Consider the following 25,032-nt stretch of genomic DNA (forward strand, 5'->3'; position numbering starts at 1 on the left):
GCAGGAGAGCGGGAGTTGGAACCTATTAGCACGGTACCGCCCCTCAATCAGCGGCAGTTAAGGACCATGTGCCATGCCTGTTTTCCTCAGGTTATTCGGATTGACGACTACTACAAGGGTCTGTTCCTCCGACATCTTCCTTGTTCTCAAAGATAGGAAAATCGGATAGTTTCGAAAGAATGTAAATCGAAAATAAAACAACAGATAATTGTGTCATTATTTTTTTACGATAATAATTATATTTAAATAATTTTCTGAAAATATTTAAAAATTTTCTTTTTATGTGAAATTCCCCGATTCTTTATACGTAATAATTTTGTGTATAAAATATGATTAAATATTTATATAATATACTATAATTATAAACGGAATATGTATTTAAGCCATTGTCCTTGTCGGACAACCTGCTTTCAAGGATGCTACCTCCTGCGAGGACCACTCAACTTTAGACAAGCCTTTTGTCTCGATACTATTGAAAGTTGTCTTGAGGACTAGGAATGTAGCGGGAGGACGCCTTCAGGGTATCTGAGGATGGCAACGACGGAAAAGGACAGGGTGAGTCAGATAGCTGGTGATGAAGAAGAATGGACGGTAGAGAGTGGCAAGGACTCCCTCTAGCAGCCCATGCGGGCGCACTGTCCTAATTACAACGAGAGACCGCCTTCTTTTTTTTCAGCTGAAAGAAGCCGAAGTATTTGCCCGCGGCGACGGCGGGGGTTAGACGATTCTGGACGGCTCTCAGGACTCATTTGGAGCGAAGTGCAAAAGGATCGTCGGCACATCACCGTCGCCAATGATGAAACGAAAGACACCGAAGAGTGGTAGTAAAGGGAACGTAGAAGGAAAGAGAGAGAGAGAGAAGTAAAAAAACTTTTTCACAGGAAAAAAACATCGCAGTTTTCCTAGCCATTCATAGCGCCGATCTTGTTGGCCCCTTCTCACGACTCATTCATACCTCACCGCCTAAGATTCGATTGTCGATCCTTACCTGCGCCACCGGCGAAGACACTCGAGCGCCATTCTTCCCTGACGCTCTCTCTCTATGTCCACTGGTATGCATGCGCCGAACTTTTCGGATTCCTTGCAGAAGATTCATCGACCACTGTCGATGCTCGCTGTCGATGTCTTGTTAATCGCCTAGTTAGCAAATATTTCTTCGGACTTCTCGGACCTACTATCAGATTAGTCAGATACCATTTGTCATAGGAACTATTAATGTTCGCGACTGAAATCTCTGTAAAAAATATTATGTGTATTATTTCAATAATTAAGTAGATATATAGACATATACGTCTGTGTGTGTTCTAAAATGTAATAAATTTATTATAAAAAAGAATAGCCTTTTAAGAATTAAATAGTTTCTTAGAGATAATTTCACGGCAAAAACGCTGTTTCTTGAAGCCTAAATTACACGTCGAAACATACTTACACTTATCTTTTTTCCTGCATCAAGCAATTATCCCGTCTTTTCTTATAGAACACGGGAATCGTATCGCGTTCTTCGGCCGTCAAACGCAGCGTAGGAAGATGGGCTAACGATCTTAATGGCTAGGCAAAACATTGACACCTTGGCGGCGCTCGGACCACCTGGACGAGGATGCCAAAGAGAAGGCGGGCAGGGATCGTTAAACACAGGGTCAGCACGAGAGAAGTGGAAATCCTTATGAGAAAGTAAGTTGGACGAACGATGACAACGAGCTAACAGCGTGCGCAAACACGGCGGCTTCGAACAGAGCCGTACCCGGGCCGATGATCATGTACTTACGCGTTTCCTCTCAAACACCGACCAACGTCGACAGCTACGGAGACACGGCATCGGACACTGATCATGGGAAAAGACAAATCCCGTTTGCTCAAGTTGGAATGTTCGAGCGAGAATGCGCGAGCAACACGTGCCGACGATTGCAGAATTGCTTCGTTAATACACTTGTACGAAAGTAAATAGCGAAATGCGCACAAGGTATTCATATAATTGAAAGAGTTTTCGAGCAAACAGGGTTCATCGCTTAAAAAATATCAAACATATCTCATGGTGGCCCAGCATTGCCTTCTTAATAAGATTGTCCGTCTTCGTGTCCATTTCCTAAATGCATAAAGGAAGTGGAATGGCTGTGAAAATGACAAGACGTTCCATTCTGAACGTTCTTTGGTTTAATATTATATTATACAACAGGGCGTTCTGAGAGGAAAAGCCCGCCATATTCAATATCCACATACAAGGATATGATAGTTTGCAGTTTATAACTACTTATACTGCATTATTAGATCTGTTTATGTACAAACATATATCAAGCGATCGCGCTAGTTAATTTGTTATTTGAACTTGTCGTGGTGTGCGGAACTACTTCTACTCACTGAAATTCTAGTTTGCGGTTCTGCATGATCTTTTTTCCATCTGTAGCTATCGATACATTCAATTTTACAATAAGTTCGCAGACCGCAAGTAGTTTTTTCATATCAGTAACTGTTTTTACGTTCCATGCGTTTCTACAGTTGTACAAGTTGTTGCGAAAAGGGACAGAGAGATCGGCTGAAAATAAGCATATGAAAGATATCAGATCTGTTCTCAAAAAGCAATATTAATATTTTTTTTGTTGTATTAATTGAAGTTTAAATTCTCGCGCTGCTACATTATTTCTTTAGAGAAGGAAAATATCTACACCATCCTTAAAATGATTTTTGCGATGATATCAATCTTAGAAAAAAGTATTTCTAAACCAATGAATTCAATGACATAAAATATCAATAAAAAAATGTAAACTAATGTTATTTTATAATAAAATAGTTAATATAAATTACGCGTTTTATAAAGTCGGCATATCGAAAAGCCGTTTAAGTCAATGTTAGAAACATTTTAATGTATCATTTCTATTTGGTCTTGTATTTTGTTTCTTTCATTCTCTCTGTCTCTTTCTTCTTGTCGGAACGGAAGCAAGCGTGGATCAATTTCATGAACAATTAATCGCCTGAGGGATGATTCTAAGATGCATATCACAGACGCGATGATAAGGGAATAAAAATATATTTTATAGAATGCGCGTGTGCGTATAAATAATGGTTTATACACTAAAATAACATTGATGTGTGTATGTATGTGATAATCATGAACTTCGTATGCACTTGTACATGATTTAAAATAAACTTATGAGTCGCTACTGGTGTGAAAATTAAGTATGACGATGCAGTCAATGTGTTTTTGTTCGTAGACAATTACACAGTGATCGATTTTTGAAAAAGATGGTCGCTTTGAAGAAGATGATGACTTTGTAAGTACCAAAAAAGTTCTTTCAGTATTAATTTTGAAGACTACCGGTATAGGACATGTCAAGACTCAACTGTTTTGATTTAAAAATTTCTGAAACTACAGTATCCGCAGATTACGATAAAACAAGATACCTATTATCTAAAAAAATGTATCGATAATCGTAAAATGGCGTCACTAGACTATGAATAATACAAAAAAAACCGATGAAGATCTCGCGACACGTCCTGTTGCCAATAGCCTTCAACAGTCTCGCATTGTCATTTAAATCGAAAACACGGAAAAAATCGATGTTGATATAAAAAAAGATTATGTAAAAGAATACTTTTTAAAAGAGTAGTATATCGAGTAAAATATAATACTAAGAGGATGTGTCGTTGCGAGCGAAGTAATTGCGATCAAAAGTGCAGAATTAACAAGCCTCGTTTCAAGTTTCTGATTAGAGTCCTTATACCCTGCAAAGGTACGTTGAGAGGAGAAGCAATAGAGCAGCAAGCAGCGCGACGCGCAACATGGAATGGCGTTTGTCGCGTTCTCCTGCTTCCGAACTCTGACAGTGTCATCATAATAATAAAAACCCCGTACACACAAAGTGATCGCACGTGTGCAGGAGGTCTTAATCCTGATGAAACCTTCTCACTTCCATAAACGCTAGGCACTTTTAAGCTCAACTAGACACTTTACATACAATTAGTCAGACATGTAAAACTTTTATAAAAATAAATAAATAATCTGAATAAATATGGATATAACTAATATTACATTTAGTCAATAAATTATTATGTAGGATTGTGAGGATTACGTGAGTTACTCGCGAAGAGATACCTTTTCGATGAAGTCGTTGTGAGACTGTGGTCGCGTGCACAGTGTAACACATACGAGCGATTTTCTGTCTGCTCGTTGATCACGAGAGAGGTCCAACTTACGGCGAAGTTCGAAATACTGTGCTCGATTATGCGCGAATCTACGCGATATCGGATTTCTCTCTATTAACTCTCCTTCTCTGCAGTCGCTTTATACATTAAGCACAAATGCAAACGCGTGAATAAATATTCTCGTTCACGTGCCCAGATTTCCACGGATCGAATAAATAAATAGCGTCATTAATCGCATTAAATAAATGGAAACTTCAGATTTTCTAGAATGCTGAAGATAAGAAAATAAATCATCGTCGAGCTTCATCATGGCAAGCAAAAAATCAATCAGATCAATTGAATTTCAGCTGAATTTAAAACAGCCCTCTGATAAGAGAATTCTGCTTTCTCAGTCGCTCTAATCTTGCTTATAGTAGTAGATGATCATGGCACTCAGCTTATTCGTAGAAAGAGACATATCAAAAATCTCAAGTTATGAATGGTAGCGAAAGCGAATTATACCGTGGTCGTGCTCAACGTAGTAATCGAACCGTCGAAACAAGAGCATATCGTGACTAACGAATACGTTCTCGGATACATAAATAACCGTGACATGCAGTTGCTCTGCTTTGAAGATTGAACGCGTTGAACGTTGAACGGTTCAGCCGTTGGACCTGTCATTCCTGCTCTCTTCTTGCTTGTGCGCGTACGTCGTATACTTCGTAGCGTAGACCGTAGCGCGAAAACGTAGTGTGCGTGAATATGCGTGATTATGTGTGTATGATCGTGAACTACACGGCGAAAGCCTAATGGGCTAATAACATTGCGATTCTTCATTGTTTTACTCCCGTTTGTCCTTTGTCTTGACTGATACCACACTGAAGTCTCACCGAAGAGTGTTAGAAGGTGGATGGCATGTCGATAATAATTCCATATTTTCATCCTAAAGATGCGGCACATTCATCGACTTGACAATGATGATGTTGATCATCACTGACGTTGATGAGTAGTACAATCGCTGCTGCGGAGAAACATTAACTCGTGTTCTCTTCAAAGCGTCGCATTAAGAGAGTATCCTCGCTATCTCTGCCATCCTGCTCCCCCTATCATCTCAGAAAAATAAGGCTTCCAGATGTAGTTGCGCCGATTTCATGAGTCGTCGCCTGGTAGCCCTTCGTCGGCTTCCGCCTCTCCATCTTCAGGATGTGTGCTGTGGATGTGCACGTAGGTACTCAAACACTTGTACTACATACTCGAGGCCGTTCATGTAGTCACGGAAGATCATCCAGTCTCGCAGATCACGATACGTCTCGGAATCCATATTTCGTATGCTGGGTACCATGATGTCTCGTGTGATATCTGGCCGTTGCGTTATCCCGCGCTCCACTAAAGCGACTTGAATCTCACAAAGAACCTGAAAAATAGAAACATTACAATGTTAGAGAGATAGAGCGTAGAACACGTAACGAGGAAACTTTACAAGCTTTTTTAACAAAGGATAATTAATATTGGCAAGGAATAATACGCGTAAAAGAATTTTGTGGAGCTTTATCTATGATTTTCGAAATTCAATGATTAATCCAATCACTATAAGAAAATATCACGACGAATGTATTTTGTAAATCGAAGATCAAACTAAGAACGTTGCTGATCGGGCTTTCTGATGGACTGTGACTGTCTTTCGCAATGATTTGTCGGGATGTATGTCGGCTAAGTCGGAGCAACGCCTATCGAGAATAAATAAAAAAGAAAAAAACGCAGGAAACTCGGATAGAGGAACTTGAGTGCGCCGAAAGCCATCCGTCGGAATGGTCGATAAAATGGCAGTTTCGCCTTTCAGTGACGATCCTTAACGTTTCAGCCTTTACGTAAAACGCTCGTAAAACTTGGCAAAACGCTTTTTATCGCGCTTGCAGCAACAGGAGGCAGAATAATTCAGCCTAATTGTGCCGGTGCTATTGTGAAAGTCGCGCGCAGCGGTTTCCTTTTTATATCGCGCGGCGGCGTGGAAGAGCGTCAAACCGAAAACCCGCGGCTCGCCGTAATTACTTAGCAGGATAACGGACGCGATCACGAAAATCAACTCACCGTTCGAAGCTTGTACTCGGTCTCCTTGAACTCGTTGCGATACTTGAGCTGATGGTCCTCCTGGTCCCATACTATTTGCTCCAGGCCCACCGCGAACTTCTGCAGATATTCATACGCGTTGAGCAGGGCCTCGTCCAGCTGAAAGTAAACCGAGAGAACGCAACGTTAGCCAATTTCCAAGTAGAATATCCAAATTTTTCCAATTATTTCTATATTGTATATCATTTACGTCGCGAAAATGCATTCCTTAAGGATTATTATCGTAGATTTAACTACTATATTACCAACATATCTATATGATAAACATATTCTAGCATGTATAAACGTATACGTACAGTCAAACTCTGGAGATGTTCCAGACTAAGGTGTTCCCCGAGGCTTTTGGGTATCTCGCTCGGTCCAGGTAGCCATTCGTAACGATTGTGCTTCCACGTCGAGTGGAACTCGTGCAAGTCAGACTTGAAGACGTCTTTGACCTGCAAAGTTAAAGAGAAAAACGTGGGCGTGATTAGATGCGTTGCTTTGTTCAAAAAAGGAGCCGCAACATCGAAGAGAGATGCGCGGGGACTATCAGGTTTCTCATTGTCGTCCTCCGACACTGCGCGCAGCACAGTGCCGCAGAAATTTGAGAAAAATTATTGCGCGTGGGTGTCGCGTTATCGCTGTATCGTTCTGCATATCTCTCTTTCGTCTCGTCTCCCATATTCGTTTGCACAGGGGAACGGATTAAGGTATATAAAGCGATACGTGACGCGCATACGCGCGCGGCCCTCATTCCGTCGCGGGCCGATCGTAGTTAATCAAGGTCGAGTCGTCCGATTAATTGATATCTCATTTTCATGATCATGTCGCGTTTTCCCACGGTATCTCGCGATTTTATTCTCGGGAGGAGATTCCGAAAGCGGAAGTGCGCGATCAGCAGGCGCAGCGCGCGCGAGACCCGCTGCTGTATCTTGACAACGGCGTGTGTCATCGCTGTCACTACCACGTTACATTGTCACTTCGCGAAAGGACCACGGACTGGTGCACACTGTGCTGCTCTTATTGTCTTTCCAGGTATTCGCCAATTGCGCCGGCAGTGGCGCGTTAATTTTTCGCTGCGGCACGGCTGTGGAACGTCGGCGACGCCACTGGATGTCAGTCAGAGTTTAGTCACCGATTACACGTCGTGCAACACCTCGTGTACACGATCAGTCTCCAGATATCCCTCGTTCCTGGTACGATGAAAACGCAGTCGGCCGTGCGAACTGCCGCATGAGTAACGCTCGGCTCGCCCGACGCGGTGCGTCTCGACGCCGGAGAGCGCGTGCCCGGAGCAGCGGCACGCTGACTTTTCGGGAATACCGGGATGGGTCAGCTAACCGAAAGCCGGCTTAGTCCTTTACCCAGAAATTACTTGGAAACCCGGGCGCCGGCCGAGACACGCTAATTGTCCCATCAGGGATCGTTTACATCAAGCGAGTCATTATGAATCATCCACCGGGCCGGGAAGGGCCGGGAGAAATAGAAGCGAGGGAAACTTGTTACGATATTCGCGCTACGTATTAGTCCGCCTCTTGAATATGACTTGTAGAAGATTTTTCGACTCATCTGCTTGATGCATAGGATTCCAGCGGATTCGAGAATGCTCCGTTGCAACAATTATTATATGAAATAAAATTTAATGAATCTTAGATAATTTAATAAGCTTATAACATAATAATTATGTATTATTTAATAATATAACATAAGAATTATGTAATTCTAGTGCAGCGTTTCGCGTTTGCTTCTCGACGTATTAACGTTCGAGAGATCTGCGAGCTTCCGAGCTAGGTGAGATAGGTCACTGGCCTCTTGTTACGACAAACAATTGCGATGCACAGTGCGAAGACTCGAATAATCGTTTTCAAATTCCGATGCTGTTTTTTACGTCGATGCGGCATCTGATAAGGATGTTCTACACGAGAGAGGGTAATTGTACATCATCGATTTGATGCCTTGGAGTAACTGTTCCCGGCGTTGGGTAACGCATCGCGCGCATCATATTATCTCAAGCAGGAATGGAAATAATCATCGTGCGATACTACACTCATGACCTGCGAGCGCGATAGGGCCTTCGATCGCAAACATTCCTAAGAAGCACACCAAGAACTACATGTAGTCTGATAAATCGTACATCCCCGCAGTCTGCTCTATCAAACGCACATGTTGTCACGACGGGAAACAAGTTTACGAGCTCATGCACAGGTTGACGAACGAAGATACCGGCACGCTCGGTGAAAAATAAGTATACGTGATGACGAACGGATTTTGGAAGGCACGACGACGACGACGGCGGCGGCGGCGGCGGCGGCGGCGGAAATTCGTGGTTCTGGCAAGGGTAGCCCGTAGAAAGGCGGCATCGCGGTAGTCATTCATTAAATTCATTCCCTCGTTATGGCATGCCCGATCTCGTGTACCTGCGGGCACTCGTGCGCCGATCGGTGATCGGCCCTTCTCACGCCCCGATCGTTACGAAAGCCTTCGGAACGATACAAAGATATCTTTCCGGCCCATCACTTTGTATCGAAAAATATTAAATACGCGCGGTGGTCGGCCACCGGTTGCGTCACCGGCCCGTTATTGCTAATAATACCAATAATACGGAATCTACCGCGACATTCCCCGAGCGTGTAGGTATATACGTAATGTGGGGCCTGATAGGTAATTAAACAGAATTTTACGATAATTTTGTGTAAGCAGTCCTCTAATAAATACATTAGCGAAGCCTACGTGTCTACCTACGCGTAGAGATCGCCACTAAGTCCGCCGCGTCCGCCTTTCCTCCTTTCAGGTGCCGAAAAGAACTCGTTTTCATCGTCGCGTTTTATGATGTGTTGGTCACATTCATGTGGTGGCTCTCATTCCGCTCAAGTATCGATGCTCCGGTCGAATCCGCGTTTTTCCCGCGATGCGGGAAACGGCAAAGTCAGCAGTCTCAAAGACGATCTTTAAAGTGATCTCTCTGCTTCACGCTCCGAAGCGTCTGAATCCTATTCGTGCTTTTTCGCTACGAAATAGGTAAATACACGGGGACCGTGAGAGAGAGAGAGAGAGAGAGAGAGAGAGAGAACAGGCACAGGCAAGTGGAGAGGTGATAAAGTGGAATAAAGAGGGGAGAATGAAAGGAATTGTCGCTAACAACCACTGGCGGCGGGCAAATCTGTGGCGCGGGTCTTTTGTGCCTCGTAAAAGTCTCGGCGGCCACACTGGGGCACGAATAATCGTAAAACCGGGCTGGAAGCTGGCAGGAAGTAGGCTGTGGCAAGAATAGGTATGGTCTCCGCGCGGCGCTGCCGAGGACCCGTCAAAATCAATTAGCCTTTCAGTCTTTCTTGTAGCGCGGCTTCACCGCACTGCACTGCTTATTAGAAGTTATAAAATTTCGGTGTGACGGCTTCGAGAGTCGATCGAATGGCTCGCGGGTTCGACGCGACGTCCCATGAGCGAGGCGAGAAGGGAGAGACGACCGAAGATGGAAATAAAGTCTCTTGATTTAGACGCAGCTCTAACATCCATATTCTGTCAACAACGTTTGAGTAATGTCGTTGAGAGTACATCGATTGAGCAAATCGATTAAATCTTTTTGATAAGAAAGATGATATCGAATTAATTTCGAATTATCGCGATATTCGTATGACATTACGTCAAAGAAGTAACTTGCATCTCGTTTTCTATGTACACAGTCTGTACAGAGAAGATCAGGAATCCACGATCGGTGACGGTCACGCGCGTCCGGAAAATATGTCATCGTGCAAACGAGCTGCGCGAGTGAACGCAGCAGTATATCATGGTAGAAGATATGTGTCGTATGTATCGAGGCGAGTACATGCATTGGCAGGTTGTATATCCGGTCTGGGCTTTAGTATGCAGGCGGTGTACCAGTGTGGCGTATAGCTGCCCGTTCCTGGCGGAGAGGGAAGGGGCAGCTTCCGATTCTGATTTATTGGAATCCACCGCTTCCGATATCTTATCCGATTCCTTCACGTACCGGCGACAACGTGCGCGCGCGCGTGTGGTAAACGCAGACGTCGTTCATCGCGATCACGAGGAATCGACAGACGACCAAACTCAGCTTGTAAGCTATTTGCGGGCGGCGTGCAAGGACGTACGATGAACCACGCATCGCGGCGATAAAAGAACGGGGATCTCGAGACGAAGCGAATCGAGCGTGCAGCAAAGAAGGGAAAGGCAATAAATGAATCCGCCACCGTGTCGATGATCTTTGCGCTCGAAAAAGGTCCAGAGATCTTTGTCCCGAGAGCTTCCTGAAAGATCCTTGCATCGTTTGCGGAACCTGGAGACTACCAAGGACCTTCTTCGTGGTTGTGCGGTGCAATGCGCGCCCGCGCGCAAGAGATGCGTCGACGAAGAGCGAGACTTCCGCCGTTCTCGGTATCCTTGGCTAATCTACTCCTTTCTCCCTGCTGGCAGGCGGTCTACGTTGAACCGATAACGAGTGTCGGAAGGTGAAGTCACTGGACCACCAGACAGTGTGTCGCCGCGAGTTGATATCAGCGGGGGGAGGCGCCCCTGGGCATTCCAGCCATTCTCGAGTCTCTGCGCTCGCGGCGGGAAGAGGAACCCGACTCGCCTTCGTCGTCATCGTGCTCACCTATGACTTCACTGCTTTTCCATGCCATTCTTTATACGTCGTGTAAGTGACGAGGCATTTACACGTGTGCAATTTATTGTCTTTCCTGTCAAGAGCAGGAGCCGAGCAGCGCAGTTCGCGTACGATATCGGATTATGCGCTGATTTAGAAAACAGCGGTATCCGGTATCGCCGCGATACCGATGATGTAACAGGAACGCTCTCTAGCCACCTTCGGCCGGAGCCCCAGGGCGAAACGAACCCTATAATGCGGATAGGCATAAATACCCTTTCACGACGCACGCGACGAATACTAATTCACTCGGTCATATACTCGTCTCGCTTCGCCTAGGTAAACATCGTTTCTGCGAGCGGAGGAGGGTCTTTGTTTGCACTTGACTGACGCTCCTCGGCGATCATTCACAGGTGCTTATTCTTCGGATACCATTATTCGACAAAATGCAGTTTTGCTGTTTAGGTGTCAACGACTGCTACTTTCTTACCTTCCTTTTTGGGAAGGCTCAAGTCTTTCTTATGCTGGTGGATATAATCGAAGCGTGCGAACCCGAGAAGTGGAATATTGCGTCTCAACTGGACTGCACATAAAGATATCGGAAACGATCTTTTTTGCAAAACGAACAACAGTTTACACATGCGAAACATCGCCGTTGCCTCTACGGTTTTCAAGTCGGTCTCTTTTTTTCGGATCGTTTCTAGAGAGGAACCTTGAAGATCAGCTCAGGTCTGGTGCGTGATTTATTGTCCTTGGCCAAAGGTAATAAGGCACGATTGGTTGGGAACATTCTTTCGAAACAAAAATTTCTCGCGCTTGTATGTACCTATCGGCCTCATAAAATCGAAAAACTTTTGGTCTCCAAAGCGCAGTCGCACATGTCTTTTACGAGTATAATTACAGTGTACAATATGTAGAATGATCTCCACATTTTTTGTTAAATAAAATATAATGCAAATGAGAATATTCTTCTTTTAATGTATTTAATATATAACTATGTTTATTTTTTTATCTATTACAATTGGAAATATGAACTGCATTGAAGTCACTATTAATTTTTTACAAATTTATGAAATTTATTGTATAATTTATTGTTTCACATCTTATATACGTTTATGTTTTGTAGCCGATAAGCAAATGCTAAAGAAGATAAAATTAGTGACGTGCTTCCAACCAGTGCAAAGGCGCGACCGAGATCTTTTCGAAGGTCTGTGTGACTCGTGGAACTGTACGATCGACGTTCGGACGACCGGAAGTACTACCATAACTGTCTTCCGCTCGACGGTTCCCTCACTCGATTCGATCCCCTCCCAGAAGTACCGGTAATTATCGAGGTATTGATATGAGCTTAATCTTTCATTTTAGCAATCAATATCGCATGAAAGATTACAGCACCGAGATTCTCGTGGAGGACGACAATGCGAAATGGCGCACGACTTGATGGAATTTCAATACTCACATATCTTTCGCGAAAAAGTTCTGTGTGCATCCTCGCTGTTGTCGCTTGGACCACTATTTGCTGTAGGAGTTGATCATCCTTTAATTGAATTTCCGAATCACTTCCTTCTATACCCTCGACTTCGTCGGCGAGACCACAGGGATTCACCCATTTCGGAGGTAAGCTCAACCGCCTGTCCTCGAGAGTCATCGGAGCAGAAAGTACTACTGTCCACAGCAACACAGCAACAAGTAGACAGCTTAACCCTGGAAATAAACATAATTGTCTTTAGATTTTTTAAAATTCGATCCTGTGTACATGTGTAGTTATATGTTACGATGTCATGATGTAGGATTAGTTTTTAATATACGCTGCTGAAATCTCAATGACAGACTTAATGATTGGCAGATTGAATATTAAAATACTAAAGTCTCTTTTAGATAGAAATGCATTTGCTGTCTCGTTGTCCAAATCATCGTGGTAATAGTATTTTGATACAAGTCGTACGAAATGCACAATAGGAAGTCCTGTCCGCAGATCGCCGAAACAGTTACGTTAATGCAGCTCCACCACGCGTCCGTGCCGAATGGATGCTGTGGGATCAGGTCCATTCCGCGACGGAGACTAAATTGTGTAGGGCCGTCATTAACGGAATTGTCTGCGTATCAAACGCAAAAGGAAGGCACGGACGGGAAGACGAATGCACAGTGTTGAATGTTCGGTGGTAATCAACGATTTGACGTGAGAGCCGCGAGATGCCTGCGTGAAATTATCATTGAGCTTCCGGCTCATGGCCCGCTTGCCCTCCCCATTTGTTTTCACCCTCGGGGACTCACTCGTCGATAGTAAGCGCCTAAATGGTAGATTCCGATCGGGGCCGTCTTATGATCATCCGGCAGTTTCGGGATCACCGCTCGTCGAATTACGTCCCCGCGAATTCGTCGTCGCATTATTACGCGAGTTACGACCCTTGATGAGGGGCCTCGGATCACGTGCAGCGGTACGACGACAAACCATCAACAGTTGCGTACGCATTTGGAGGATGTATAACGACGGGAGAGGCTACCGCATACGATGCGTTGTCTGCATTTAATCCGCGTTCTCTCTCTCTCCTCCCTCCCCCACCTGGTGTGTTCCGATGGGGTCTTGAAAATCCAATATGCAAGCGTCGAACGGGCACAGCGCGCTCATTGCAAGGATGCAACGTTGCTTTGCGAAGTTAAATTCTTCCTCGCCTTACGTGGCATGTTAACATCTTAAATTTTATCAAATTGCTCAAACGTATATATATTTGCAAAATTTATACTTGTTCTTTTTTTATATCAAGATCGTCCTTCAAATCAAGCATTATTTAAGAGATGTACAATCGTCATAAAGATTTTTGTTCTATTAATTAATTTTATCATCATTATTCAATAATAATAATGGTAATTTTCAGATTCGTGACCGTATAACACATTCCAGATAAATCCGAGTAAAATTTAAGTCATCAAAAAAACGGAAGCTTCCGAATTGACGATCGTACGACGGGATGGATTGGCGCTTGCGTGGTGGAAAGCCGGAGGTGCGCCGTGCCATCTACGGCGCTAACGAATTTAATTTTAATGTGCATGAACGCGTGATGTGCAGCGTGGCCGGCGGACGCGCCGCACGAACGGGCAGGCGACAGAAATGCAGACGGAGAAAGAGCGAGATGCAGAGAAACTGGGGAGCGGGACGGGACGTAGGGAGACGCCTCGGACACTTAACGCATATTAATGAGCGGCTCTTAAGTGCGTTCTGCGTCGCGATGAGAGAGCAATTTGCCGCGGGGAAGTTTGCGCCCCAAAGTGACGACGTGGAACCGTGTCGGGCCAACGGGCCGACGTGCTCGCTGTCTTTCGGCTCGGGCGCGTCACGATGGTGCTTCCGACGCGCTTCGAAACGCAGCGAGGATGCGATCGCCGATTCATACATGTAACCGCAAGGACGCGATAACGATTAATTGCGCGTTTAATCGTTTGGCTTGTGCTGGAATGCGCGTTAGAGCAGATAGGTCACACACGACCCATCCGCGGTACGCGGAATGAGAAGCAAGCGGAATCGCGCGGATTCTCGTACACATGTACCATACATACATGCGGTATTACCGTTGCGACAGTCTGTATCGTGCGAGCATGTCGTGCCACGATTTACTTGCTTCTTCCGTAATTAATTGCACAGGAAATACGCGGGCGACGTATCGATGAAGATGTCCATTTTCGCGATCTATTCTCGTCGTGGAAACGACAGCGAGCGGAGAGAGGAGGAAGCGTCTTCGAAGGAACGACAATTCTAGTGGAAAACGTCCAATTAATGTTCGCTAATGATGTCGCTAATGAATAAGAGAAACACGTGTGTACTTGTGTGCAATGTATTTTTCACCCATATACGAAAACGCGTGTATCTCGAGGAACGGCCGTTCGCACTGCAAGTATTTTTATCGCGTCGCGAAGCTTGCAGCGATCCATCGTAAACGATCTCCGTGCCTACGACTGCTTCTCCTTACTCGTCGTTCAAAGAGATGTCGTTTACTTTCTCTTATTTCTTTAATTACGCCGCCTTCTTTCTTCCTCCCTCTCCCGTTCCGCCCTTTTCGTCGGGGACATTTTAATTGCCATGCGATTAGCCTTCCACGATCGGTCAAATTCGTCGACGGAGAAAGGGATGTATACGATGATACAGGCGTACTTTCAGACGAGTTCTCGTTCCCGGGAAGAAAGAAATTCAAACGGCTGCTGGCCGCGATCTTGCCGTTCAGGACTTACTCTCTCGCATTTACCTAATCCAGGAACTACGCGCCGCAGACTTAATTGTTTTTCGCAGAAGCACGTCGATATGCCGTATGGCGGGAAACTATTGTCCCCGATGTACCAATACAGGCACGCGTTACTTTTCTTTCGTCACAGATGACAGTTCGTCGCGTAACCAATTGTTCCCTGGACGTTGCACGTTGCTCGCGGGAAATACGGAATCAAAAACTACACGTCCTTTTTCCCGTCAGCTAATTTCTGCCGATTTCGTCTGCCCGCGAACGTTAATCCGTGAGATATTGGGCAGGTGGCCAGGCTCGTGTGCCATTTTACCCTCTTTTATATAATACTTTCCCCCGTATCGCAAACGCATCGTCGCAACGCCGATACTGCGAGGGCCTACCTCAACGACGACGCTCAACGACGGCGTTCCATCGAAATTCCTAAGTACCCGCGGCCGCGTTGAAAAAAGTCTGGCGCGCAAAGCCGGTGAACACCGGTGCAAAGCGCATCTCTGCTGTCGGCCGGCAAGAAAGACGCTGAAAAATGCGGTAATGACGCACTGTCCTCGCATTGCTCGCGACAATTATACCCCATTACGCCCGACCCGCTACTCCCTTTTCTTCCGTTCGCGTCCACGGACCGAAGCGCGCGTTGCGGTAGGTCGCGATACGCGAAGGCGTGTATGCTCTGCTCGCCAATTTATTAGAAATTATTCCGTCCCGATTCCTTGTAATTTGTCATAAAGGAATCACACGTTGAGTTGTTAGAGCTCCGGTTGCTGAAGCCGCATCATCACTGTCGCAAAAGCTCTCCAGGATTAACGTTCGATAGTGAATGAAATAATGCGCTATATGTGTGATTCCGAAGTACGAAGATGCTTTGGCACGTCCCCGAAAGATGAACTGGCGATCGTGAGCGAAACTCACACTTTAAACCACCTGTAGCAACTACGGCTGTTCAACAGGTGGGCGGACAGAGGCAAATATAGCGCATTCCCGGCACGTGCCACGTTTTGAATTCATTCCGGGAAATCCAGGAAGTTCCGATTATGCATTCCGTATTTAAATGAGAATTTGGCAGAAGCAGATAAGGCGTGAATGAAGCGCGAGAATAGTGAAGATCCGTAAGTCTGCAAACGAGGAATCGATAAGGAGGACCGTTACAAGGATGACTAATACGTTCACCGACTTGCTCAAAAATGACGTCAAACTGGCAGGAGAGACTGGCACGAGCGGCAATAAATCGTGTGAAACGAGATTGAAATATCACGCACCTTTTTCTCCCGTGACAGGTGAAAAAGGAATTTAATTATCACACATTTTCAAGCACTAACGTCGCAATATTGTCAGCCTAAAATCGATTAGGATTCATTATCGATTTCTTCTAATTGTGCAATCGAGAGGAACAGTGGTAGATGAACGTCAAAGAAGCCTCGCGAGAAACGATACGATACGCCGTTACGTAAGAAAGCATTGCAATTTTCATGAGCTAACGTAAAAAAAACCGCGAGCTCTTCATATGGACGATCGAAGAAAATAGAATCTAGGTATTTGCAGATCAGCGAGTGTACTCGAAGAGCCCGACGTACGTATGTTTTGTAATGGTACTTGTCACGGGACGAGCGGGAACGTTCAATGATTAAGGTTTCGAGGCACACGCGGGTTTTACCGTCATGTCATAATCGGCTCCGGGTTTCTTACGGAGTCATTATCGAGCTATTAGCTTATCGATGCCGGCCGAGTAATAGGATTTTCAAGCTTTAATTTCAAACGCTAATCGGTAGCTCCAACTCGCGCACACAAACTGGCGGGAAGTTCGGCCGAGTTCTAGGTAAGTGGTTCCCGTCAGGTAAATTCGCAAAGTCAGTACATGCATGTGTTTCCGCGTGGATATTACGAAAGATTTAACGCCGAGCGAGGGGTATAAGTGGCAGGCTTGATGCAAATGAAGCAAATCCTGATATGATTTCTAAATCAATTCGGAGAAAGCCTTGCTACCGGAAAGAGGATGCAACTTTTATGTTGACAACGACCACGCTGCAAAGATAGAACGGATACGTTGCAACAGCCGAAATATTATTAAAATAATTACGTAACAGTATTTTGCTATATTATTACGACGTTGAATCAATTGATCCCTGTATGTATATCACATGCAAGAACATAATAACGATATATTTTTTCTCATCTGATAAATGATACTATGATGACGCGTTACGTTATACACATGATTCCACATGTACAATTATCACTCAAGGATTATTTGAACATAAGTTTCTACTTATCAATTGATAATTTGTAATAAACTCTCTTCTTGTTAATTAATTATCATATAGGAAACAATAGTAACGTTGCCAGCATTTGCAGTATCATTAGGAAATATCATATATATTTTGTATACGTATCTAAAGTTGATGAAAAGTGTGTGATGATGACTTACTAATTATCTGTTGCCACTTCGACTTACTTAGCCACGTGATCACATTGACGGCTACATTACTCCTCGACCGTACTCCTCGGTCGACGTAAGACACCGATGTGAGACGCAAATTATCCTGTAAATGTCTTGGCGCGTAATCATTTTCTTCCGTTATCGCGACTGGCATATTAGATATGTACTGATACGACACGTTATCGACCTGACAATAATCAAGGATCCGGTGGAACGTAGTCCTCTGATCGCGCCCGAGTCTGAGCTCTATCGATTGAAACTCTTCGTTTACCGTATTACACATAATTATCGCATAGCACTTTGCAGCACTCTAGATGCACACGGGCACTCGCGAGCTCGCGTGGGGTCCAAAGGCGGGAACGGCGCGAAGGCGCGTATATCCCTCGCGGGTCTCTTCGCGTCACCGACGTCTACGTGTGTGCATGTGTGTACGTGCGTATGCAACAGGTACACACACGTGCGTTATATGTATACGCAATACGGATATACTGCGGACGCGTGATGCTTGTGTGTGCTCCGACGTACTATCGCGCGATACGTCACCGATTCCGGTCTCACCTCGCCGGAGGGTTGTCACGTGCGAAAAACTGTCCGCACAGAATCACAATCCGTTTGGCACTGGTCCCAGCACACGCGTTGCACTGATTCTTATACAGAGGGGGGTAGGGGGGTTGTGGGATTCCGTGAAAGAAAGAGGGGGGTGGGTGTTTGACAAGGTGGCGGGGGTACGCAAGAAGAGGTATGGTCAGAGGGATGCACCGTTAAGGGTGGCTCCGTGTGTGTACTCCTCTTCTTTTCTTGGTTCTCCTGCTTCAGTTTGTCCTACTATTGCCTCTTCGCTCTTCCTAGTTCCTTTTTTCTAGTTCTCTAATTTTGCCAACCTTTTCTCTCTCACTCTCTCACTCTCTCTTTCCCTCTCTCTTCTTTTTGTCTCCCTCCCGCGGCTTTTTGTCTTCCCCGATCAGAAAGGGTGAATTGTCTCCAAACAAATGTCAGAAGATCGTCGTGTGATCCTCGTCGCCCCCGCATACGCGAGAGGTTCCGAGAGAAGGAGAAGCGCGATCAGTCAAACGAGCAGACTGACAGGATAGCGGATAGGCAGGCAAGCGCGCGAGCAGAGAGGCGCAAGTTGCTTGTCCGTCGTTATAGTAGGAGTGAACCTGTCTAAGGGAATGGAAGTGGACTTCTGTCCGTCTGCCTTGGCCTTACGTAGATCGCCTCTCGCCGAGTGACGCTGTCTTTGTCTATTATATTCTCCTTCGTTCCCTTTCTTTCCTCTTCTTCCTTTTCCTGCTTTCTCCCTCTTTCTTCCTGTACGGTCGTGACGCTTTCACTCTCTCTCTCTCTTTCTCTCTTTCTTTTTTTCTTTCTCTCTTTCTCTCTAGCGTACCTCGTGCGCCCCCGGTGTATGACTGTCAGTGTATGGTACTGGCCACTCGGTCGACCGGTGCCTATATACGATTGTAAAGCCACCGAAGCACGTGGCCCGCACCCCGCTTTCGGCCAATCTTCCCCCCACCATCTTCACCCTTCCTCGTTCACCCGCGCTCTTCTTGTATACGCGCGCGCGCGCGTGTGTGTGTACATGTGTGTGATTCCTTACCTCTTCTCGTCCTCTATCCTTCCTCCTTCTCTTCGACGTCGCCTCCACCGCCACCTCCTTCGCCCATCATTTCTTCCCTCCTCCTACCTGATGATTCTCCAACGCGGCTCCTGGCCCCCACCGCTGCGATCTAGTGGTTCAGGACTCCACGACTCATTCATAACTCCCCGCGACCGAGCAGCTACCCCACTCCAAATACTCCGTGGAGCCCCCACCATGTGCACGTAGTAGGCGCTAGTTACTGAACGATCCTAACGTCGACTCACGCTCGGTTTGCCCGTGCATCATGGTCTCATCTCCCGGGCATCCCGAATGGATACCGAGTTCCCATACTTTTGTCAATTGGTACTTGGTAACGTGGCTAGTGACTCTTGGATCATTTATGTGCCACAGTTATCGAGAAAATTGTGATCTCATTTATTGGCCCTTTCTGATTGTCTGACAAAGTCATTTCTTAATTTCTTCAATAATTTTTTTCATTTTTTATATTTCGTTGCAGCACCTTCAATGTACATAGGAATCCAGAATAGGGACAAAAAGAATTTGATATTACAGGAAACAGAGAAATCTATGATATTTGCGATGAAGATGTGAAATAAATACTTGGATGTAAGATTTTCTACACTTTCTAAGCTTAAAGCTAATTCGTTGGGCATTATATAGGTATCGCACAGTTATCGTTTTATATTTCATATTTATTTAACCCGTGCAGTAAACGGTAGATAATAATCTCTGTTGTCCGATAAAATCTGCGATGTCGTCAGACCTTTCCATCAGCTATATCGAACACTTGTAATGGCACATTCACTGAAGCGAATATCGGTTTGCGAGAAGTAGAGTATACAGTCTTCACTCTCATAATTATCACATAATTACGCAAAGTGTCATTGTTGGCACGCGAGCGCGCGCTTTTCCAATGCTCGTATCAGGCAGAAACGTATACGTAGTTGGCCGATTCATCTTCTTTGTGAAAATTGTGACAGTATATCGCTACATTGTGTTACGGATAAAATAAATCTGTCGACATGAGAAGGATAATTATAGCGTAGAAACAGTCCGTAGAGACGAACGTGTGCGTCAGTAGCGTGGCTGTACGCGCGATTCCGCTAATTATTGCCGTCGAAGACATGACACCATTATCCCCAGCGTGTCGTCGAGAATCTCGTACGTTCACAACATCTTCGTAGTATCAGGTTTCGTGATCATTGCGAGAAATTCGTGGCATTAATGAACGACGTTAACAATGATGGGCTGCGATTTTCCTCTTTCCTCTCTTTGTCTCTCTCTTTCTCTCTATTATCGTGGCTACGTCAAAACGTGCGTTTTACGCGCGTTTCCGTAGACGTAACACTACTGATAGTACTGACAATGACGTTGATAGTGGTTGATTGTGACGTTGCATCGTCTCGCCGTGTAACCACATGCAACCACACTTTATGTCATGTCAGTGCTTGAAAATAAAATTTAGTATCGTATTGTCGAAGATTACAACGAATGTATGGATATCGCTTTTTTTCTTCCTTTTTGCGAACTTGTCGGAATCGTATCTCATTATGCATGTTATCTTATTCCGTAGGACTGACACCGGATGATTGATAGAAAATATTTGCTTCTGAAATTAGCAATTGTAACTAATTCGCGATTAGCAGCTTTTACATGTCTCTTTACCGTATAAAATAATGCGATCATCGTATTAGGTATTATCGATTAACACCGATCAGGATGCGGTCAATCAAAGTATGCGTGTGACGCCGGTCCAACTCTTTTGCGGGACGCGGGAAGATTGTCGGCGGGTCAAGTGGTCCTCACTTCTCCTCACGCGCTTCAAATCTTCCTACCACGGCATACGTGGTATCCCCACCAAAACCTATGTTCGTATCCTCTTTTACCTCCCACTTGGAGTCAATGATGACGTTTCCTTTCACTGACTCTCGAATGCGTACAAACGTACGCCACTGGAAGCCCGCGTTTGTAACACGCCGCTCGCGCGTCCGAAAAGAATGGACTTCCTGGGAATAGGCGCCGGATCCTCGGGGCAAGATAGGATTCCATCTGACAAATATTTTCGGGGAATCTAGTCTAGCAATCCGGATGCGTCAATTATAGAGTTAGATGAACAGATTCCAAAGAGATTCCTCTATTAATTATTGTAATACCACGCACGCGCGCGTCCGATATTACGTAATTTTTGACAAGTCAATTGTATAATTACATAATTATATAATTATCTTTGATAAAATATCGAGATATATCGAGATGAGTGACTTGTCGAGATAAAATATTGTATGCATTTTTATTGATGTGTTTAATTATTAGTACAATAATTATTTCTAATTATTTATGTGTAAAGTAAAAATATTACAGAAAGTTAGTTTGGAGTCAAATAACTGTTAAAACAATTTGCTATATGTCTGTTAGAAAACTACGTGGATAATGTAATACAACATGGTATCCGAGTTACATCAGCACTCGTTCGAAAACGCGAACTATAAGTTTGTAGATTTCGGTGTCAGCGATTGCACCAGGTAATGTAATCGAACAGGGAAAAATTTTATTGATCGAAATCTCTCTTCCATTCAGAATTGCAATGAATTTTCGATTACTTATTCTCATCTCAAAAATTTTTGGCATGAGTCGTTCATTATTTGCTTCTTCTTGCATCATCTTAAAAATATGTTAAGAAGGTAGTGACGTCGTAATTCTCCAAAGTTCCGTGAACGCAACAGGTCGACACATGTTTCAACACGTCACGTTCAATTTTCGGGTCAGGTACCGGAAATATACTAGAAACCTTGATGTAACTATCAAATACACTTTTATGTAGCATAATGCAGAAATAATGCATCTATATGTTATTCAAACATTTCGTTGATTTATTTACGCAGAGATTTAAAGATTTAGACATAGAGATTTCATAGAAGGTCTAAGAATTTTTACTTCTCCCACGATTTTTAATGTTTGCTTGAATAAAAAGGTAGTGTTTTGCTAATTTTGCAATAATTATTTAACTTGTAAACAAAATTGTCGTACAATTGTCTTATACCATCACGATCAGACTGCAATTTCTTGCGTTTCTATCTGTAGCAAGTAGTCGTATCATACGTGTGGAACTTAGCGTTATTTACACGAATGTCGATAAAAAGCACGTGGCACTATTGATAAAGCAACGTGGCATACGGCACGAAGGCATGACTACCGGAAGAGTCGTCAGTGAACGACCTAGGTTAATAAGGTAGCGTGTGCTATTAAAGGAGTGAATGCCGAACGGCTTGTGAAATTTTGCGATACGGATCTGTGCGATGTGCAATAAATAATTGATGACAATTACTCGCCACTTAAATACAATTTCAGTTAGAAAAAGTGATAATATCCTATTTCCTCATATCTTGTCTATCTCATATCGTTTCGGAAAATGGGATCCTACCTGATTTACTTGCACGTCGCTTCGCGTATTTAGCTAATAAAGAAGCGTAGACGAATGACACATTGCATTCGGAGACGCATTTTAATTTGAGGAATGCTCTACGTGACGGCTCTCACGGTTTCGTTTGTCAACTCCGCGTAAGATCACGCATTGTGCGAAGGCACTACGTGCTCGTGATACAACGTGGTGGGACAGTGTATGGGAAGATGACAACGTGATAAAAAAGCTGCGTGCACATTGCGTATGTAAAGCATGAGTATGAACATTGTAAGAAAATGATTGTAGAGATTTGTGATAAAGTCAGACAATCATGAAATAAATTTGCGCAACTGTCCGCTATTAATTTTGCGCAGATATTTGCAGATAATGAAAATAAAGAATGGAAAGGTGGAATTGTAATAATAAAAATCTGCACGACAGAACTTGGTACGTGTTATGTCCTGCTCATAAAATATGTTCCAGCACCTTGCACTGCTATTTTTTATTTATCACGCATGATATGAAGCCGGTGCGTCTCCTTCTTCGAACGTACGTGATTTTTTAGTGACAATATAAGAAAAACATTACAGTGTATATCAAAAATGAGTAGAATGCTTAAGGAATTTCCGCGCAAAAGTATTTTTTTCATGGTAGACGATCTCGTATGAATTTTGATATAGGTATCATCCTGAGAATCACAAGGCTGAAATTATACAAAAAATTTTCCATCCTTCCAGTAATTATTTTCATTCTTAGCTTCATATCATTTCTTGTAATGTACTTGTGTGTTGTACAGTGCCCAGTAATGATAGGATAAATGCTTTCACTATCTATAAATGTGCGATAACACATGTCGCGATTTATACTAGATAGATAATACATAAATGAACATAATAATTAATTAAAAATTACTAAATACATATAATATAATTCATCATCTATTTATCTTACTTCGTTCTGTCTCTAACGTTGCTAACGTAAGATGGATAATGGTTCTTATTTTAAGAATCCGGCCGTGATTCGTGACGACAGTATCGCACTTCCCGGCATTAGCATATGCTATTTCCTTCCGTTTAAAGTTCACGATAGGACAAAGTTAAGTGGTGACTGGACCGGCGAATTGACGCAGAAAGCGTAGCGCGGTCGCGTGGCCCGCAAGAAAAAATGGAGCAAGAGCCAAGCGGAACGTCCTGCTTGATTAATGAGTCAATGCATTTATTGTTTCGCTGGAAACGCGCGCGTTTTCCGTCGAAAACAGAGCGCGCGCGGGCCTCGTGTAACTGACGAATCTATCCCTGTCGACTTCTACAAGATTGACACATAGGGCTCGTTACTTATGGAAATTAGTCTAATTCCGTATCGCGGCTGGCCATTATGCTCATAGTCACGCATCAACGCGTAATGCCCATCATCATAGCCGATAATCACTTCGATGGAAACACAAGAGGAGAATTGCGCGCAACGAACACGTGTGCAGCGCCGCGGAATGGAAAACGAGATATTGTTCCACAAGGCAACAGCCTCACAAAATTGTGTAATGTAATATGTACATATATATATGCGAAACGTGTACACCCGGTACACGCGTACTTGCATAAATGGTTTCACGTGTGTATTCCAATCTCTCAGTACAGGAAGGAAACAGATTTACTATGGATGTGATCGGAGCCTGTCTATTTAGCGATGATCATTAATGATGTTGTAATTACATGTTACGTGTGCATGGAACATTAATTGATGCTGCTTTAGACGACAAAATATGTGCAAAATGTTTGTTAAGTGCAACTCGTGCAGGAATCCCTGCAAAACAGATATCTAACATAATAACGATTGGAAATACTTTGAGCAAAGGGAGTTGTCAGAATCAGTTTTGTAAATTTTTGCAGACCAAACTTCCAATTCCAGGACTGTCTATAGATCTCCTTGACAAATGCCTAAGTGGAAATCCAAGAGTAAAGTTTTTGGAAATGCTTTGAGCATCCAAAAACTTTACTCTTGGATTTCCACTTAGGCATTTGTCAAGGAGATCTATAGACAGTCCTGGAATTGGAAATTTGGTCTGCAAAAATGTACAAAACTGATTTTGACAATTCCCTTTGATCTTTGAGTTTAGCTAAAAACCTAACAGCGACACAGCGTTTGAAGATAATATCAACAGATAATGTTCTATAATCTTCTATAATCCTCTATAATCCTCTATAAACGGAGTATCAAACCGCTTAAACCGCTGTTTAGTAGATCGTGCAGATCGTAAAAGTTAATCTCTTAAGGAGGATACTTGGTGTGAAATACTAAAGAGATATTGAAAGAGGTAAGTCATGTAGAAGAGGTAAGCATTGTGTTGCAACGAGAAAATGTAGAAGATATACTTTAACAAACACCGTTCTTATTTGTCAGGGTTGACGACGCTATTGTACTCGAGCGTGCCGAAACGCTTTGAAATATCGCATAAAGCCGCAAGAAATTGCATCGTCCCATGCATTCTAAAGATAAATAATCAGGTGGAAAATTAAAAACAAAATTTACGATGAGAGA

General features: G+C 43.9%; 1 protein-coding gene and 1 long non-coding RNA gene across 2 annotated transcripts; one reads left to right on the forward strand and one right to left on the reverse strand.

Moving 5' to 3' along the window:
- Positions 1-324: 324 nt before the first annotated feature.
- On the forward strand, positions 325-2,585 carry LOC105281709. The gene is made up of 2 exons (XR_002193454.2): positions 325-555; positions 677-2,585. It is a non-coding gene; the product is annotated as an uncharacterized LOC105281709 (long non-coding RNA).
- Positions 2,138-18,178, reverse strand: LOC105281710. The gene is made up of 5 exons (XM_011343130.3): positions 17,507-18,178; positions 12,288-12,532; positions 6,540-6,680; positions 6,205-6,342; positions 2,138-5,530 (listed from the first exon to the last, which is right to left on the reverse strand). The coding sequence occupies exons 1-5, from the start codon at positions 17,772-17,774 to the stop codon at positions 5,315-5,317; spliced, it is 1,008 nt and encodes a 335-aa protein (XP_011341432.1). The 5' UTR covers positions 17,775-18,178; the 3' UTR covers positions 2,138-5,314.
- Between the last annotated feature and the right edge of the window lie 6,854 nt (positions 18,179-25,032).

This window comes from Ooceraea biroi, chromosome 2, assembly GCF_003672135.1.
Source record: "Ooceraea biroi isolate clonal line C1 chromosome 2, Obir_v5.4, whole genome shotgun sequence".
Lineage (NCBI taxonomy): Eukaryota > Metazoa > Arthropoda > Insecta > Hymenoptera > Formicidae > Ooceraea > Ooceraea biroi.

What these genes read in the sequence shown, in the direction of transcription:
- LOC105281710 (XM_011343130.3), bottom strand. Translation starts at nt 17,774, where the DNA reads ATGTGTAATACGGTAAACGAAGAGTTTCAATCGATAGAGCTCAGACTC. An exon ending in CAATGTGATCACGTGGCTAA is followed by an intron (nt 12,533 to 17,506) that starts GTAAGTCGAAGT and finishes GTTTATTTCCAG; the next exon opens with GGTTAAGCTGTCTACTTGTT. An exon ending in AACTTTTTCGCGAAAGATAT is followed by an intron (nt 6,681 to 12,287) that starts GTGAGTATTGAA and finishes TTAACTTTGCAG; the next exon opens with GTCAAAGACGTCTTCAAGTC.